The sequence below is a fragment of the Jaculus jaculus genome, chromosome X (genome assembly GCF_020740685.1).
Source record: "Jaculus jaculus isolate mJacJac1 chromosome X, mJacJac1.mat.Y.cur, whole genome shotgun sequence".
Classification (NCBI taxonomy): Eukaryota; Metazoa; Chordata; class Mammalia; order Rodentia; family Dipodidae; genus Jaculus; species Jaculus jaculus.
Window position 1 is genome coordinate 72522025 of NC_059125.1, and position 20759 is coordinate 72542783.

The following is a 20759-nucleotide window of genomic DNA, read 5'->3' on the forward strand; positions in this document are numbered from 1 at the left end:
GTGGGATCTGGAGAGTCAAACACAGGACTTTAGGATTCGCAGGGAAGTGCCTTAACCACTAAGGCATCTCTCCAGCCCCTGATTTCTTTCTTTCTTTCTTTCTTTCTTTCTTTCTTTCTTTCTTTCTTTCTTTCTTTCTTTCTTTCTTTCTTTCTTTCTTTCTTTCTTTCCCTCTCTCTCTCTCTCTCTTTCTTCCTTCCTCCCTCCCTCCCTCCCTCTCTCTCTCTCTCTCTTTCTTTCTTTCTTTTTTGAATTAGGGTCTCACTCTAGCTCAGGCTGACCTGGAATTCACCCTGTAGTCTCAGGGTGGCCTTGAACTCATGGTTATCCTTCTATCTCTGGCTCCCAAGTGCTGGGGTTAAAGATGTGTGCCACCATGCGCAGATCCCTGGTTTCTGTTTGAGTGATGTGGTGAGCAGTGTGTAGATGCAAGGCCTATTGGACCAGGGAGTGATTAATGATGACACTGGTGAAATGTCATCTTTACACAGAGCACAACAAGAGGTGACATGTGCTTGGACTCCTTGGACCAAGATGTGGCAAGAGGCGAGTAGGTACAGAGCCTGTTGGACTTGGAGCACAGCAAGTGGTAGTGCAGGTGACTTCCCAGTCACAGGGCACAGTTAATGGTGTCATGGACATGGGGTCTCCTTTACTCAGTGTGATGACATGGGCATAGGGCTTCCTGAATCTGGGGCATAGAGAACAGTGGGTAGGCAAAGTGTCTCTCTTTTTTTTCTTTTTTGGTTTTTTGAGGTAGGGTGTCACTCTAGCCCAGGCTGACCTGGAATTCACTATGTAGTCTCAGGGTGGCCTTGAACTCACGGCAATCCTCCTAACTCTGCCACCCAAGTGCTGGGATTAAAGGCATGCACCACCACACTTGGCTTAAAATGTCTCTTTTATCCAGGTCATGGTGAGAGGTGGCATGGTGGTAAAGTCTTAAGGACATGCAATATGGTGTGAGGTGGCATTGACACAGTGCTGGTATATTGTTGGGCCTGGGATCTTCTTTAGCCAGTATGAGCTGAGAGATTGCATGTGTGCAGAGACTCATGTACTCTGGGCACAGTGAATACTGGGAGGGCACAGGCCCTCCTTTCCCTGAAGCATAGTAATAACTGGGCAAGTACAGGGCATCCTGGTACTGGGGTGCAGCAATATGTGGGCAAGATATTAATTAAAATAAGAAAAACTTTTTCTCTGTGTGTGGTGTATGTTTATACATGTGTATGTATGCAAAAGACAAAGATTGACATTTGGTGTCATCTTGCATCATACTCTATTTTATTGAGGCCTTGTCTCTCACTTAAACTCAGAGCTCATAGATTCACCTTTTAGCTAACTAGTTTGCCTCAGGATACCCAGACTCTCTGTCTTTTTTTTTTTTTTTTTGAAATAGGGTCTCACTCTAGCTCAGATTGACCTGGAATTCACTCTGTATTCTCAGGGTGGCCTCGAACTCATCGTGATCCTACTACCTCTACTTCCTGAGTGCTGGGATTAAAGGCATATGCTACTATGCCCAGTGTCTTTTGATACAGCATCAGTATTACACTTGGGCTACCATGACCCTTTACCATTAAGTTGCATGATGGGGATCAAAACTCCTGTCCTTAAGTTCTCATTGCAAGAACTTGATCTACTAAACCATTGCCCAAGGCTAAAGAGTTTTATAATTTAAAAATCTTATTTGAATGTTAGGTTTTCTTCCACTCAGCATCCAGACTTTATGTATCCCAGTGACTACAGGAAAAAAAGGACTATAATAGCCTCAGAAAATATTTTTTGGCAATGTGAAAGGTTTCACTGGTGTTTAGGTCAATGATATTTAAATATGGCTCATAGATCTCTGCTGGTCTATAAACTTTTGGATACTATAGAAACAGAAAGTTTTATAGTTCAAAATTCTGGTAAGTATAATAATAAATAGGGATTTTTATTTTATAGGTCTTAGTTTAATACCTTTTAAAAATAATTTATTTTATTGTTATTAATAGAAGCTAATCTTGGAATTTCCTGTGTGGTCAGTGTGAGTGTGGGTACAGTACTCTGGAGTGAGTAGGCTGGACCCTTTTCTCCCCACTCCTATAGCCCAAGTGTGAGTTCCCTGTGCAATAAGTGTGAGGGCGGGGGCGGTGGTCTGGAGTGAGTAGGCCGGACCCATTTCTTCCCCCTCCCACAGCCTGGGTCTGAGTTCCCTGTGCAGTCAGTGTGTAGGCAGGTCCCAGGGTCTGCAGTGAGTAGACTGGACACATTTCTGGTCCCCTCCCAATGCCCAGGTCTGATTTTCCTGCCAGTCAGTATGTGGTCTCCTCCCCCCTCCCCAATCTAGGTTGCCTGCACTGGTCCATGTCTTGGAGGGCTCAGCATGAAGTAGGCCAGGTCCCTGTTCCATTATTCCTCCTAGTCCCCTGGTCCTGGTAGGACCCATTGTGCCTTGCTCAGGGAGGCCCAACCCCTGTGTGAACTGTGGAATCAGGCCTTTTGCTCTGGTATCTTGTCTGGACACCAAGTACCAGCAGCCCTGTTCACCTGAGTCAGAGGGTGAATGGGCCAAAGGACACAAACTTGCTTCCTCCTCAATAAAATAGTATTCCTAAAATGGGGAGACAACAATGCAAAAAAGCCAACAAAAGTCAGAAAACTGAGAGATCTCCAACAAGGATGTCCTATTATGGAAGCCTCCAATGAAATCATAGGGAAGTCAACAGAAATTCATTCCCAAAATGAAAACACAACAACCAGTGGGACCCTGATTTAAAAAAAAAAAAAAAAAGCTGATCTTGAAGCAAAGTATGAAAGAACAATCCTATCAATGAAATTGAACAGACTCATCTCCTGCAGTGTTCATCTTTTGACACTAAGCTTAACTTGATGGAAGAAAATGTTTAAACCCTCCAAAGAGATGTGAATAAATTGAAGGTAAGTCAAGAAATGGAAGACCTCAACAACCAGTTGATTAAGCTTAATGTAGACTTGAACAAATGCAAGAAAGAACTACAAGAAAATTTGAATTGAAATTGTACCTCAAAAAAGAGATGGACACTATTCAAAACATCACAACAGAAATCAAAAATCAAATAGAATTTATGAAAAGCTTTCTAGAACCACTCACCAACAAAATTACTCATGTGGAAGACAGAACCTCTGACCTGGAGGATAGGAGAGAAGAAATTGATAGGGAGGCCAAATGCTTTGTTAAGTTCACAAAAATCAAGTGAACAGAATATCAGGGAACTGTAGAACACTCAAAATGACAAGACATCTGAATAAGAGGCATACCAGAAGGACAGGAAATCCAGACCAGAGGCAAAGAGAACATATTCAACAAAATTATTGAAGACAATTTTCTGAGTCTTGCAAAAGAGATGCCCATCCAGATTCAAGATGCCCACAGAACACCAAACAGGCTGGACCAAAGAAGAAACTCTCCAAGATACATCATAGTTAAAACTCTTAACAACGAAAACAAAGTGAGTGTTAAAAGCAGCAAGAGAGAAGCAATTCACAACATACAAAGGCAATCCCATTAGAATAACATTAGATTTGTCAATGGAAACACTGAAAGGCAGAAGGGCCTGGAATGGAGCACTTCAAAGTCTGAGAAACTATGGCTTCCAACCCAAGCTAATTAATACAGCAAAAGTATCCCTCATAATAGATGGTGAAAGAAAAACTTTCCATGAAAAAAGGCAACTATATAATTATATGAATAGACATCCAAACTTACAGAGAATACTGGAAGGAATACTCCACACAGAACAGTCAAACAGCCAATCTTAGGAGTCAACAAGAAGAAGATCACAATAATTGAAATAGACCAGGATCAAAACACTACATAACACAAATAAGCACCCAACCACATAAAACCCCTCATCATGGCAGGGATTTATTCAAACCTTACAGTAATAACCTTAAATCTTAATGGTCTTAACTCACCTATAAAAATACACAGGCTATCAGGATGGATCAAAAGTCTGGACCCTTCTATCTGCTGTCATCAAGAAACCCACCTCACCACTAAAGATAGATACCTCCTCAGGGTGAAAGGTAGGAAAATGACATTCTAAGCAAATAGAAATAAAAAGTAAGTGAGTGTTGCTATATTAGTATCTGATAAAATAGATTTAAAACCAAATGTAATCAAAAAGGACAAGCAAGGCCACTTCTTAAAAACTTTTTGGTTACTTTTATTTATTTATTTGAGAGTTATAGCCAGAGAGAGAAAGAGGCAGATAGAGAGAGGGAGAGAGAATGGACGCACCAGGGCCTCTGGCCACTGCAAATGAATTCCAGATGCGTGCACCCCCTTGTGCATCTGGCTAACGTGGGTCCTGGGTAGTCGAGCCTTGAACCGGGGTCCTTAGGCTTCATAGGCAAGCGCTTAACCACTAAGCCATGTCTCCAGCCCCAAGGCCACTTCTTATGCATCAAGGAAATGATCCAACATGAGCACATCACAATCATAAATATATATGCCCCAAACACGGGGACACCACAGTTTATAAAACAAAATCTACTCGACAATAAAACAGAAATAAACACCAACCCCATTAGTTGGAGACTTCAATACTCCACTTTCATCACTAGGCATATTATCTGAGTAGAAAATCAACAGGGAAATAATAGAGCTCAACATCATAGATCAACTAGACCTAAAGGATATTTACAGAACTTTCCACCCCAACTCTATAAAATACACATTCTTCTCAGCAGCACATGAAACCTTCTCCAAAATTGGCCATATATTATGCCATAAAGCATGCCTTCATAAAGTCAGGAAAATTGAAGTAATTTCCTGCACCATGTCATATCACAATGCTTTAAAGCTAGAAATTAATGAGAGACACATCAAGAATGTGACCAATTCCTGGAGACTAAACAACACACATTTAAACAATAAAGGGTCATGGAAGAAATCAAAAAAGCAATTGTAAAATTCCTAGATTTGAATGATAATGAAAACAAAACCTACCAAAACCTATGGGACTCAATGAAGGCAGCCATAAGGGGATAATTCATAGCCCTGGACACCTACATTACAAAGTCAGAGAGATCACAAATCAATAACCTGACTGTACACCTAAAGACACTGTAAAAATGAGAAATATCAACCCAAAGGGCTCCAGATGGAAAAAAAATAATCAAGATTAGGGCAGAAATTAGTGAATTGGAAACTAGGAAAACAATTTTTAAAATCAATGAAATGAAGAGCTGGTTCTTTGAAAAAATAAACAAGATTGACAAACCCCTGGCCAAAGTGATCAAGCACAAAAAAGAGAAGTCTCAAATTAACAAAATCAGAAATGATAAAGGAGAGATCACTACAGACATCAATAAAATTGGAAGAACCATCAGGGCATACTTCCATAACCTCTGCTCTAGAAAATTTAAATAATCTGGAAGAAATGAATGAATTCCTAGAAACATACCTCCTATCCAAACTAAACTCAGAGCAGATTAATCTCCTAAACAAATCTATCACATCCATAGAGATTGAAAAGGTAATCAAAAACCTCCCTAAAAAGAAAAGTCCAGGACCAGATCGCTTCTTATCTGAATTCTATCAAATCTTCATACAAGAACTGAAACCAATTTTTCTCAAACTATTGTATCTAATCAGAGACCAGAGAATCCTCCCTGACTCCTTCTATGAAGCTAGCATCACCCTAATACTAAAACCTGACAAGATGCAACAATGAAAGAATCTTTGGATCTGTACAAAATTCTTGCAAACCAAATTCAACAACACATCAAAAGCATAATCCACCTTGATCAAGTAGGCTTCATCCCAAGGATGCAGAGATGGTTTAACATATGGAAATCAGGCAATGTAATGTACCATATAAATAAACTGAACCATAAGAACCACATGATCATCTCAATTGATGCAGAGAAGGCCTTTGATAAAATGTAACAAACAGAGAGAGATAGGCAGCAGAAGGACAGACACAAAGGATGGGCATCTCAGTGCCTCCAGCCACTGTAAATGAACTCCAGATGCATGCACCACTTTGTGTGTTTGAATTTTTGTGGGTAATGGGGAATTGAATCCAGGTCATTAGGCTTTGTAGGCAAGTGCCTTAAACACTGATAAATCTCTCTGTTCCCATGTTTAACTTTTAAACTGAACTATAAATGGAGGAGAGTAGTAATTGAGTCCATAGCAGATTTGATTTTAAGTCCCAGCTTTCCAGCATATTAACTGCATTGTTTTGTTGTTTTAAATGATATACAGGGCATAATACAGTGCCAAGCCCTATACAAGAGTTTAATTAATTGAAATTTGTAAATTGAAAATAGTTCTTATATTTATTTTTTGAATAATTAAATGCCAGAATTTTGTATTTATTAAAAAAAAACAACAGTGAGGCAATATTAACTTATTCTACCTCCCAGATTTCTTTTAAATTCCAGACTTTCATGGTGCTGGTAGCCTATAGTTTTGGTGTCTATATGAGTCATATAAAGTAGCAGAAAAATGTATTTTCTTATGCTATTCATATTTAATTCAAAACTGAGAAAATTAAAGATGAGTATAATACATCACATCCATAATACCAAACCTTCAGAGGCTGAGGCAAGAAGATCACGAATTTGAGGCCAGTTTAGGATATATATGATCAAGGAGTTTAAGGTCTTCATTAAGGATATTAAAAACAAAAAAACAGTCTCAAAAATAAAAACAACAACCACAACCACCACCACAACCACCAGCACAACAACAACAACAAAAAGGAAACAGACAAAAATTGAAAAAAATAAAATCTAAAGCAAGACAGCATTTATATACACATACAAAACCAAACCCCAAAGCAGCCTGTTGGTGACTATTCTGGATTTATTCTCCTACATGTATTGATAGCATTTAAAAAGCAGAGTAAAACATACTATTATTAAGGAGAGGAATTAGGCTAACCTTTAATTCCAGAGTTGCACGGTTCTGCTGACTTGAAAGCAATAGTACCAACCTTTTATTCAAGAGAACTATCATGACATTTGTCTTTCTTCAGTGTCAAGTTTCTTGTCTATGCAAAAACCTATGACTGCCATTCTTCCCGATGTTGGCAATATTTTCTGTACACACTGAAAAACACCGGGCCAATTTTAACTTCTTCTATTGGACAAGTCTTATACTTGTAACTTTTTTGAAACATTGACTAGATTGCTTTAAAATAATTTATGGATTACAACCTCTAATGTAACCATGAACTTTATTTTTTGTATTGGACTTTACCATTTTTTGGTGTTTATTTTTCCACATTCAAACTCCGATGCAATATCAATTTAGTTAAAATTAAATTTGAATTATATTTATTATGTATACTGACAAACTGATTCTTTTGTTGTTGTTGTTGTTGTTGGATTTTTTGTTTTGTTTTGTTTTTTTGAGGTAGGGTCTCCCTCTAGCCCAGGCCGACCTGGGAGTCACTAGGTAGTCTCAGGCTGGCCTCAAACTCATGGCAATCCTCCTACCTCTGCTTCCCAAGTACTGAGATTAAAGATATGTGCCATCATGCCTGGCTCAAATTGATATTTTTGAGATAAGGTTTCACATAGCTCAGGATAACTTTGAATTCTGTGTGGTTAAGGATGACTTTTAACTTCTGATCTAATTGTCTCCACCTTCTGAGTGCTGTTATTCTGGGCATGCACCATGAAAAACCTGGTTTATAAAAAGCTAGGGCTCAAATGAAGGGCCTTGTGCATACTTGGCTAGCACTTTACCAAATTAGTTATATTCCCAGCTCAAATATTTCTTTTTTAATTTATGGATTTAAACTTCATTAATGTAAATGCACAAGAATTCCCAGTTCTGCACTTCTCATAGAAATCCATGAGATGTAATGCATTAATTGTGAAGAGGTAAAATCTGGATGAGACTAAACCTGAAATTGTCAAAATATCAAATCCGACAAATAGTAACATGAAATTATACCACATGAGAAAAGACTTCTGCATGCTTTGAAAGTCCTCCATCACTGTGTTATATCCCTAGCTCCAGAAATATTCTTTAACTCAGACAACAAGCAAGTTTTATGAGCTCCTTTTGTATGCTTAGGTTTTTGATACTCTTATTGGATACACAATCAAGTTTTCAGACAAGATCTTTGCTTTCTGAGGGTTTGTAATCACCTTAATGAGTTAGAAATTAGAGGAAGTTTTAGGTTGGCCACAATGTAGGCTAGACATTACAAGATATGAAACAACCTAGAGAATTTATCTTTAATGCTGTGCCCTGGACCAGAGTGGAGAAGGAGTGGTACAAGAAAAGCCAAAAGAGGAGAATTCTGAAGGCTAGCTTTATGGTTTCTTCAGTACTGAGAACCTAGTGGCTGTATCATTCCCTACCAACTTCTTTTGCCTTTTGCAATAGCATATTTTAATTTGCAATACCTCTGTATACTACAGAGCTTTAACTTAACTACTTTAGGTGGTTAGAGCAAGTTCTAACTCATTAAATTCTACAGAAAGCAGTCATAAATAATGCAATTATTTTAAATTTAGTTTTTAATCTATGTGAGCATGTTTTATTGATCCCTGACCACCAGAGTGAGCTCCTATGCTACAGTGGGAATACTTTGTGAATTTTAGTTTTTCTTCGTTAGTCTGACAACACTGATTCTCTCAATAAATATTTATAGAAGATATATTTTATTTATAAATTGTGTTATCATATTACTTCTCTCATATGTCCCTTGTAGGGAATGTTAGAATGGCAGAATATTCAGAGGGTTACTAGGAGTATTATTATTATCTCACATCTTAATTAAGTAGATAGTAGCCAGTGTTATAATACTAAGTGGTACATAAAAAACTGCAGACATATAACACCTCTTTTATTATGAAAGCTTGTTGATATGTTAACACTGTATGGTTAACAAGAAAGTGAATAAAAGGCCTTGACTCATGTTATAATACAAAGTTTGAAATGAAAATTCAACTATTTTCATTGTTTTTGTGATATTTAAACAATTACAGTTTTGAATTTGACTCATGTGTTTTTACTTACAAATAAAATAAAATTCATTCATTCATCTATTTTCTTAAAATGTTTCACAGAAATGAAACTTTTGAATTTTATAGTGCAAAGAGAAGGGAAAATAAAAGGAGCAACTAGAGGCCAGAATCTGATGAATAAGAGTCCCCTGATATATATAGCATGTACTGTATGACAGCCTCATAGTGGAGGGGAAAGTAATGAAAAAGGAAAAGACAGAAAACCTTGAAATACTGATAAATTTGTTACCAAATTAGAATATAGACAAAGTCAAAGTGTAAGAAGCCAAATTCAATTGACTCAGATAGGCTTTGTTGGCTTTGAGAGACAAAATCATGAACCATATCTGATTTTTGCTGGTGATTGACAAGGTGTTATTTAAAAATATTATTTATTATATTTATTTTCATTTGTTTGAGAGAGAGACTGAGCAGGCCAGGGCCTTCAGCCACTGCAAACAAACTCCAGATGTATGCGCCACTTTGTACATCTGGCTTATCTGGGTCCTGGGGAATCGGACCTGGGTTCTTTGGCTTTGCAGGCAAGTGCATTAACTGCTAAGCCATCTCTCTAGCCTGGCGAAGGCATTTTTGATAGGTGTTCTAAATTGCAGATTATAATTCTAGCCAATTGAGAGAATAGTAGTTTGAAACAATTTCTCTATATATTTACTATATGACCTTATAGTTTTTATTTATTTTTATTTTTATTTTTTTGAGGTAGGGTCTACTCTAGCCCAGGCTGACTTGGAATCCACTATGTAGTCTCTGAGTGGCCTTGAACTCACATCAATCTTCCTACCTCTGATTTCTGTGTGCTAGAATTAAAAGAGACCATAACCATGCCTGGCTCAGTTTGTTATTTTATAATGGAAAATCATACCATATGAGCAGTATATGGAATAAAAAAATGCCTGAAAAGTTTTCTAATGTATATCATTTGTGCATTTTGTTTTTGAATTTGTTTTTTAAATGCAATCTTGAAGTGCTTAAAATAATACTTTAAAAATATTAATATTGATAATTTTTTGTTTTGTTATGAAATATAGTCTCACTGCACTATATAGTCCAGACTGGTGTTGAACCTGTCACTTTCTTTTGCCTCAGCTTCCCAAGTACTAGGATTACAGGTGTGTGTCCCCTTGTGCGGCTAAGGACTTTTTAAACCATGAAAAATAGGCATATATGCGCAGGATTATTTTCTTTCATTCAAATGAAATGGAATTATACAATGAAAGATAGTAAGCTCTGGTGTCATTCAGTATTGAGTACAAATCTCTGCTTTGTAACATACTGGTTATTTAATCTTGGGCCATTGAATTTATTTGTAGCTCATGTATTATTGTTGGGCTATTGTGATGATTACCTATAATAATGTATGAAAAGTAATTAGAATATAGTAGATATTCAAATATCAGCAATTCCAAGTAGTCATATATATATATTTTGTTGTTGTTGTTGTTGTTGTTTTTGTTTTTCTAGGTAGGGTCTCACTCTGGCCCAGACTGACCTGGAATTCACTATGGAGTCTCAGGGTAGCCTTGAACTCACGGTGATACTCCTACCTCTGCCTCCCGAGTGCTGGGATTAAAGGCGTGCGCCACCACATCCGGCTAGTTATATATTTTTAATTATTAACTTGTGTGCATATGCATAGAAGTGTATGTAAGTGTGAATGTGTATGCTTATGTGCCTGTCAGAGGGCAACTTTGGGGTGTTTCTCCTTTCATTCCATCTTTTTGAGACAGGGTCTTTCATGCTACCACTTCTTGCAAACTTCCAGATTCTCCTTGTTCCAGCTACCATTTCTGTAGGCTCATTGGGATTATAGATGCACACCACTTTGTGTCTAGCCTTATGTGGTGCTAAGGAAGATGAGACTGTGGTTGGCAGGTTTGCAACCAAGCACCTTTGGCTTCTAAGTCATGTTCCTGACACAATTTGAAATACTTTCTTAAAATATTTCTAGTGGTAATAATAGTATGGGTGCACCTGGATCTCTTGCCACTACTAATGAACTCCAAATGTGTGCACCACTTTGTGCATCTGGCTTTATATGGGGACTAGTGAATCAAACCCAGGTTGATAAGCTTTGCAAGCAAATGCCTTAACCACTGAGTCATCTCTCCATCCCAACTTAATGATCTTGATCTTTTCACTTTCACTATTGTTTTCCTGACTAAAATAAATAATCAGACTATAGATGTGGTTTTGCATTATTGAACTTTTATCTCTGCCTCTCTTGATCATTTTTGGGGATGACACTTCTACAAAAGAATGAAGAATGTTGGGCTGGAGAAGATTGCTTAGTGGTTAAGGCGTTTCCCTGCAAAACCAAAGGACGCAGTTGATTCCACAGAACTCACATAAGCCAGATGCACAAGGAGGAACATGCATCTGGAGTTCATTTGCAGTGGCTAGAGGCCGTGGGGAGTCCATTCTCTCTCTCATTCTCTCTCTCTACCTCTTTCTCTCTCAAATAAATAAGTAAACTATATATATATATGAATGAAAAATGTTTTCAAGAGGAGAACTTAAAACAACAGTTGCTTCATATTTCATCCAGCAATTGTCTTCCTTTATTAGAGCATAAGTGACAAATTATAACTAATCTTTAAGAATAATCAATGTAAATGAAAATTGTGTTTCTGATTGTGAAATACTGTCATAGGGACATTGTGTCACCTTGATCCAAAAGTAATTGAGGAAGCAAACCTTAACATGAGGGAACCACAACATGTTCACTAAATGTTCAACATAAGTATTTGGGACTTACCTCAGTAAACATATGTTTTTAATTATAGTTCTTTCATGGTGAATATCATATTCTGGGTAATATTATAATTAGTTACCTCCTTTAAGGTATTCAAATTCATAAGCATAGAACTTTCCAGAACTGAGACATGGTATATTTATAAAATGATATTTCAGCAGATGCTTAGTGTGAAGCTTTTTCCTGGTGATATCATTACATCATTTATCATTTATCTCAAATAAATACAAGTTGCCCCAAGAGAGTGAATATTTGTTGTCACTGAACGGCTTTAATTATTTTGCACAGAACAGAAAAGGAGAATGAAGCTGTCATGTCAACAGGTGGAAAAAAACTGAGCATAATTATCAAGCTACTAAATGTTATTTATTAGAAGAGATTGTTGAATATAATGAAAAGAATAAGACAATGAATTCTGTTAAGATTAATTAGTACTTGATAATTCACTTAAGACAGTTAATGCTCATATCAGTTTAAGATATGCTTAGTATTACTATAATTTTTAAATGAAAACAAATAAATGAAATTTGTACTAGCCAAATAAAACAGATTATTTGTGAATTATGTAAATCAGGAAATCAGCTTTCTCCTTTTAAATTTTCACACAAACTTACACCTGAAAGTAAGATTAATCTGTAAAAAATTTGGAACAGATAACTGGCTATCATATTTTTGAAATACTGGTCATTTGTTTAAAGTCTATCTACCTAAAGCAGCTGAAGCTAAAATAAAAGCAATGTAATTAAAAAATATACACACATATGTGCATTTATGTAAGAATTCTTGGCTACAATAATGACAATTACTTTGAAATAATACCATCTGTGATTGAAATAAATTACTGGAAAAAATCTCTCTGTGAGTTGTTTTGAAGAAACAAAGAAAATACTAGATATGTTTCTTATATTTTTTTCCTCTTGCTTCCTGAGTTGTAGAAGAATAATTCTAGCTTCAAAAAATCATTTTAGTAATGGTCCATCTTTTTTATGTTATAGAATAAATTGAGGACCATTAGCATAATTTCTTCTTTAATGATCTGGAAGAATTCAGCAGTGAATTCCCCTGGGCCTTGGTTTTCATTAACAGAGAATTTTTATATCTACTTCAATCTCACTGATTATTATAGATCTATTTAGCTTGTTTATATCACCTGGATAAATTTTCATAGGCCATATGTATCTAAAAATTATATATTTCATCCACATTTTCAAATTTAGTAGAATATAGGTTTTCAAAGTCTGTCACAATGGTACTCTGAATTTGATCGCTTCTGTTGTAAAAACTGTCTTTTAATCCCTAATTTTATAAGTTTAGGCCTTTTCTTTCTTTAGTTAGTTTGGCTAGGAGTTTTTCAATCTTGTTTGCATTTTTTATTTTTTTAGTAGTTTTTGTACTCAGTGAATAAATTCAAGATGGTACCATTGTTAGCCTCTTCCCTGACCATCCCCCTCCACAGGGACCCTCCTTGTTGGGGAATATGGGTCATGCTTTGTGGGGTTAACCATCAGTTATGAGTAGGAGGCAATGTCTCTGTGTATCACGACCCAACGTGTGGCTCTGACATTCTTTTTCCCCCACTCTTCCACAAATATCTCTGAGCCCTGTTGGGTTCATTTTAGGTCTGCTTCAGTGATGAGGTCTTTGGAGCCTCTGTGTCTCTGGATATCTGGTTTGGTAGGAGTTGATTGTTCTCTGTGTCTATCTCCTTCACCATTGTTCTGGTACCAGGTTCACCAAGAAAGAAGCACTCTTGCTTGTTTCCCCAATGATTCTTAGTTTCAGCTGTGGCCCGTTTGAGGCATGACAAGATGGTTCTCTCCTTAGGATCTGTGTCAATCTGAAAAAGAGAAGCAAATTCTCTGATGGAGAGTAAAGTTAGCACCAGATAAATGATATATCCCTTGTGGGTATTTTTTTTTTAAATTTTTTAGAGATAATGTAATGTGTATAGGCCCTCTTGTAGTCCACAAATGTATGGTCATTCTCAGTGAACTCACCCAATCACATAAAGATAATCACTGCATAGTATCACTCATCTACAGCTCCTAACCTGAATCTACCTGAGATGCTGACATACCTAGCAAGCATTTTGAGAACCGGACAATAGAGTGGGTGGGGAGGGAGGGGAGGGCAAAGGGGGGAAAGGAGGGACACAAAACTGGACCTAAATGGCAATGGTACCATAAAATTTTACATCCTAAATGACAGACTAAATGGATGAACCTTCACCAGGCCCTTAGAGGGAACACCTGAAGCACAAGGCCCTGGAGAGGATATGATGCAGACTGACCTTAATCTCCTTCTGTTTCAGTTTCTCTCTGTGTCTGTCTCTCTCTTTCTCCCTCTATTTTCTCCTCTCTCTATATCTTTTATATTACTTATCTTCTTCTTTTGCTCCTTGGGTGCTGACCTGTAACTCCCAGTACTAGCATGTGGCTATCATCCACAATGAGCGCTTGATCAGAGAGACCTACAAGGTTTCCCAGAAGAAGACAGAATTCTATCAGAGCACTTGATAACCCATCAAAGGGTGGTGGGAAGACCCTAATGCTGAAGATACCATATGCTGTTGGCACACAACATTGAGTGACATGGCTGGAAGAGAGTCAGTCCCCAGACAGCAAGCCTAGTGCCAGAAGGTGCTGCATGAGCGACTGCGGGAACATGACCAGGCAACTCATGGTCTAAGCTACTCTGTAGCAAACAACCTGATGCTCATACAAGTGCAATAGTGGCACACAGCCATGGTGGGAAACAATCTGCTTTTTATTTTGCTAACTGATCTGCTCAGTGGAATGGAACCCATAGCTGGAGCTGGAAAACAAGTCAGAATCATATCTAAAAATGAGCCTGTTCTCCATTATTAAACTCTTGTTTGTATTTTTGAAGGATTAACTTTTGTTTCAATTGTCTTTCTGTTCTTTTCTTTTTTCTTTCTTTAATTTCTTCCCTAAACTTTATTATTTCCTTCCATCATCTGATTTTGGGTTTGGATGACTCTTCCTTTTCCAAGACCTCAATGTTCATTAAGTTTTTATTTGAAAGCCAAGTTGCAATGATTTTTTAATTTTTTAATATACTTCTGCATTGGGACTTACACATCTGGAATCAGGATTTTGGTTTGACTTAATACTAAAACAAACAAACAAACAAACAAAACCCTCATGTGTATCATTTCAGTAGAAGTACTTGCAATGTTCAAGGGAGACTAGTTTGTAGCATGACTGAAGTGTTGTTTCTACCTCCCTGTAAAGCAGGTATAGCCCAGTAACTTAACCCTCAACCTATATGCTAAATCTAGTAGACATTCTCTACAGCACTGCTCTGAGACTAGAATATTATCTGTAACAGCACCCACAAAAATACATAGTCCCATGGGACCTGGGTCTGAACCCACCTCTGTACAGTCCCTCACAGATGTAGAGTGTAAGTGTGAACTTGTGGGAAGTGGATACAAGTGCCAGGCATGCAGTTGTCTTCTTTCTCTATTTTTGTCTAAATTGTCTATTACTGAAAGTATGGTATGAGTTGCTTTCCAACTATCCTCAGATTATTCTTAAAAATTCCTAATACTGGGCTGGAGAGATGGCTTAGCGGTTAAGTGCTTGCCTGTGAAGCCTAAGGACCCCGGTTCGAGGCTCGGTTCCCCAGGTCCCACGTTAGCCAGATGCACAAGGGGGCGCACGCATCTGGAGTTCGTTTGCAGAGGCTGGAAGCCCTGGCGCGCCCATTCTCTCTCTCCCTCTCTCTGTCTTTCTCTCTGTGTCTGTCACTCTCAAATAAATAAATTTAAAAAAAAATTCCTAATACTTCATGCATGAATGTGATCTGCCAAGTCTTCTGAGAGAAAGTTTACATACTGGTTATCAGATAATTTCAGGATTTATCTAATGATAAAAAAATAGTAAAAAAAAAATCAGTAAGAAAATGTAGTTCTAATTTCCTCCATTTAAAACATGTCTGCTTAACATGTCACATTTTGCAGCATTAAATCATCTTTCACACAAATGAAATACCTTGTGGGTATTTGAAATATATATCAAGATGATTAATCTGTGCCTGTTTGGAGACAGTTCTGATATGTTATCAATGTGACCTTGAGCAAGGGATTTTATCTTCATACCTTTTAGTACATGGATCTCATAAAGATTAATCTGAGGGAAAATTTGGATAAATTGTATTTAACACTTACAAGGTATGCCATCACAAAATAAACCTTGACAAGTGTAAATTTTAATTGTAAATGTATATCTTTAGTTGTGAAAAGAACACTAAACTCCTCAAAATGTCTTAAGTCTTTTGACTTCTAATTGAATTTCCTGAGCAAAACGTGACCTCCATGAGTGAAGCAATCCCCGAGGGTCTGTAATAACTAAGGAAAACGTCAGTGAAATCAGAGTTGATACTATAGAAGCTGAGGGGAATTTGTCACAGTACCTACACAACACAGACTGGATACTGAACTCAAGTCCTGTTGGAAATCCTTTCCTTCTTGGGCTGCTTTGTGAGCCTGGATTGAAGTAGAACTGAAATTTGAAGCTGCCTCTTTGTTGATCACTTTTTCATTTTCCGCTTTGGATTTTATATATGGTGATCATCTAGTGTCCAGGGGAGATTAAACTACTAGCAACCTACAATTTTATGCCACAGAGCATCATATTACAAGATTAAGAAGAGTTTATTTAGTCTTTATTTGCCCTGGGCAAAACCAAAGCCAACCCACATCCTTAGTCTGCATGCAGATTCCTAGTTTACCATTCTGACTTTCATTTCATTTATTTATTTGGGGCGTGTGTGTGTGTGTGTTAGAGAAGATAGATAAATAGATAGATAGACAGATATAGATGGATAGAGAATTTACAGGTCATGGCACATGTATAAACTTGTGGATATCAAAGGACAACTTTCTGATTAGTCCTTGTTTTAAAACTCTGTTGATGAAGTTCACTGTGCTGTTTATACCTCTCTTCTCATCATAGGCTCACTGAGATTACAGAAGCTTGCCCCAACTTGCATCTTTTTACATGAGGTCTGGGAATTTGAACTCTGTTTCTTAGACTTTGCACAGCAATGGCTTTATCCACTAAGCCTTCTTCCCAGACAAATTTCTGACTTTGAATGAGAGTCATTTTCTGGAAATTTTGCTTTTTTAAGGTGGTCGTACTTGAGGTAGAAGACCTGTTTTTATTATAGTTTGTATGTGTGTGTATGTTTATGTGTGGATGTTCATATGCATGAGTGTAGGTGCGAGCATGCCATGCCATGCATGGTGGTGGTTAGAGGATAATTGTCAGACCTCAGTCTCCACATTCTACCTCATTTCATTATTATTTTCCATTAACATACAGAGAATTAAATTTTATGATTTTCTCTTTTTTAAAATTTTTTGTTTATTTTTATTTCTTTATTTGAGAGAGAAAGAGGGAGGGAGGGAGGGAGGGAGAGAGAGAGAGAGAGAGAGAGAGAGAGAGAGAGAGAGAGAGAGAGAGAGAGAGAGAGAGAGGGAGGGAGAGAATAGGTGAGCCAGGGCCTCCAGCCACTGCAAACGAACTCCCGATGCGTGCACCCCTTGTGCATCTGGCTAACGTGGGTCCTGTGGAATCAAGCTTCAGACCAGGGTCCTTAGGCTTCACAGGCAAGCACTTAACCGCTAAGCCATATCTCCAGCCCAAATTTTATGATTTTCTAACAAATTTTGTTTTGTTGTTTCTCCTTTCCTATCTTTTCTCTCATACTCTATCTTTCTTGTATCCTCCTCCCACCATAGTCCCCTTTACACATTTTTACTGTCATTTAATCCTTTTCAATACATGTAATACCTCTTCTTTCTTCTGATGGTATAATATTTTCATTCCTAGTCTATATTCACTCTCATGTCACTTGATTTACATGTATAGAAACATTAAATCAAGATCTACATATGAGAAAGAATGTGATTTTGGTTTTCTGGGTCTCTCTTAATATAAATTTTGTCCAATTCCATCAATTTTTCCCCCAATTTCATAACTTCTTTATTGTTGAGTAAAACTCCATTGAGCATATGTACCACATTTTCTTTATCTCATCAGTAGTCGATGAACATCCAGATTGATTCTACTTTCTTGTTATTATGAATAGAGCAGCAGTGAGATAGAGTCTTATATTGTTCACCATTGCTTTCACCAACTTACCAACCCATCCCTTACCCCAACTTCTAGGGGAACCTCCTGTCTCCACCTTTCTTCCTACTGATAGGTTTGGCTATGATTACAGATGTCAGCAACAACTCCTAGATTTTTATAGGGCACTGTGTTTCTTAACTGCAGTACTCATACTTGGACAATCTTCATTAAAGTATGGCTTTAAAATAATTAGTATGGTGAACCAGCATTTTGTTGTTCATTGCTAATACAATATTCTTGCCACTCCTGGCTCTTCCTACCTCTCCCCAAGTTGCTAAAATGTGTGACCCTTCAATGGATAAAAACAGGAAGAAAATTTTGTGGGTTGGCATCCATTTTGTGTGATGGATAGTTATGTTGACATGCTCTTGAGAAATATTTGGAACAGCTTATTAAGCAGTAGGATTAAAAGCATAATTTTGAAAGCATAGTGGATAGAATAAAAGGCTAAAACTTCCCTAAACATTGAAAATCACCTTTATTAATAACACTGTAGTGCTTCAGCAACCACTAGGATAAATTCCTCATTTTTAGCACCTACCTGTTAGTGACTCACTGCCAACTAATGATTAGAATCTGTCAGTACAACGCTATTTCAAAAGGACACATTAGACAGTGTGAAGGAAAATAAAGCAGGCAGGTAGTTCTCAGCACACAAAGGGCATAGAAACTGTCATTTTTGAAAATTAAGCAAATTAAGCATTTACTAGCTTTGAAAATGTTAATTTGGGAGAAATGATATAATTTGGTATTATAGAACAGAGTAACTACATTGAGTAGCAGAAATCCTGATTTAGTCCTCAAGAATGTTTACTAATATAATAATTTTCTTTTAAAAGTAAATGCAAGTACTACTCTCACATTTTTCCTCCACTAGAATTATTACCTGTGCTATGAGCATGAAACGCTATGTGGAAGCTAATATTTCTCAGAAGTCCCGAACTACTATTAAATACTTTATGAAAATGTGGAGCAGTGTTAGTGACACTCTTATCTTCATCTTCCTTGGTGTTTCTACTATTGGAAATAATCATGAATGGAATTGGCCTTATATTTGTTTCACTGTCATATTTTGTCTTATCTGGAGAACATCAGGTATGGTGACTGTTGTTGTTTACATAAAGCTATGGCTATAGAACTTGGGAGTATATTAGAAGCATGACATTAAAAATAATAATATGTCATGTTTTCTGTATTTCTCATAGAAAAGCTTTTACACAACAATTTTTAAGAAATATTTAATAACAAGAAAACAAATTACTCTTTAAATGGGACTGCTTAAATGCAAAGCCATGAGGCCTTGTCAGTTGTTTTATCATTCATGGCTTTATACTTCTCAACTATAAAATATTAGTTGTGTCGATACTACCAGCTGTCCCAGTTATTGTTATAATTACAATAGGCAATATGATCTTAGGACTCAGGGCCTAGTTCATCATGAAATGCTTTCCTGCTATAACTATCATTGCTACTGCTATTTCAACTATATTATGTATTATAATATATACTAAGTGAACCAGATAAAATGTTCCTTTATAACTCTAAGTATTCATGTACAAGATCATTGTATTGCTAGGTTGAGAAGTTTCTTTTTATCTTTATTTTAATTTTATTAGCCTGCAAGGACTTGTTTCATTGTGGTCTTTTCAAACAAATTTTGTTTACCTTCTCCCATTTTCCGTTTCACAAGCCTCTTCATGCTCTGCCCCCAGTATAGCCTCCTTTCTACTTGCATACTACATGTTTCCCTCTCCTCTTTTTGCCACTTCTTTTTCTCTCATAGTTTCATATCTCGAATGATAACCTACACTCATTCTTACATTTCCTTATTTATATACATACAAACATTAAAAGTCAGGATCCACATATGAGAGAGAACATATATTTTTTTTCTAGGCTTTGGTTACTTCACTTACATCCATTCTCCTGAAAATTTCATTTCCTTTTCCTTCTATTTCCCCTCCCTGTCTCAACTTAAAAAAAAAAAGAAATAAAAATCATCAATACATATTTTTTGTTCCAACTCCTCATCATAACACACATTTGTAATTTGTGGTCTGCATCAGTGCTATTGAAGCACTGCCTATGTCTTGTCACATGCTGACTTCAGTGGGAATATATATACCATCTATGTCTTTTTCTCATACCATGGAGAAGTACAGTGACACCTTGTGCCCCCAATCCATATTTGCTATGTGAATTTATTGTTTGCTCTAGCTAGATTTCTTAGTCCACTCTTTACATTAAAACAACTGTTCACACTAAAACATATGTATGGCATATTTTTCATCTTGAAAGCATCACACTTTGTTAGTTAAACTGAACAGTCTTTCCTACTTTATGTTTTATAGTCTACATAGAAATTAAGTTTATAATTTGTTCTTTCTTGACATTTATATCTTTTCTTCCATAAATCATCAGAGTCTCCAATACTCTGGGGTGGTGGAAAAATACATTTAAAATATTTTATTTATTTATTTGAGAGAACAGGAAGTGGGAGAACACAGGTGCACCAGGCAGGGTACCTGCTCCCATAACTCCAGACACACTTTATGTGTTTGACTTCTTGTGGGTACTGGTGAATCAAACCCGGGCCATCAGTCTTTACAAGTAAGTGCCTTTAACTGATAAACCATCTACCCAACCTATAAAAATATCACTTATGTCAAAGCTTTAAACTCTGTGAAAGTCTTTAGAAGCTTACAATCTTTAGCTTTTTTAATTCATTAGCTTGGGTCAGTTTAGCAGCATTTATATGACTAAAGAGATATGATATTTTTTGTGAAGATTGCATTTGCAGAATATCCTAGAGAATCCATGTT

General features: G+C 36.9%; 1 protein-coding gene across 1 annotated transcript in view; it reads left to right on the plus strand.

Annotated features, from left to right (window-relative positions):
* Positions 1 to 20759, plus strand: part of LOC101604224 (sodium/hydrogen exchanger 2-like) — a 132616-nt gene that overhangs the window by 16853 nt on the left and 95004 nt on the right. The window contains exon 4 of the mRNA XM_004669608.2: positions 18815 to 19032. Within this exon, the coding sequence (XP_004669665.2) occupies positions 18815 to 19032 (218 nt within the window). The remainder of the gene's footprint in view (positions 1 to 18814; positions 19033 to 20759) is intronic.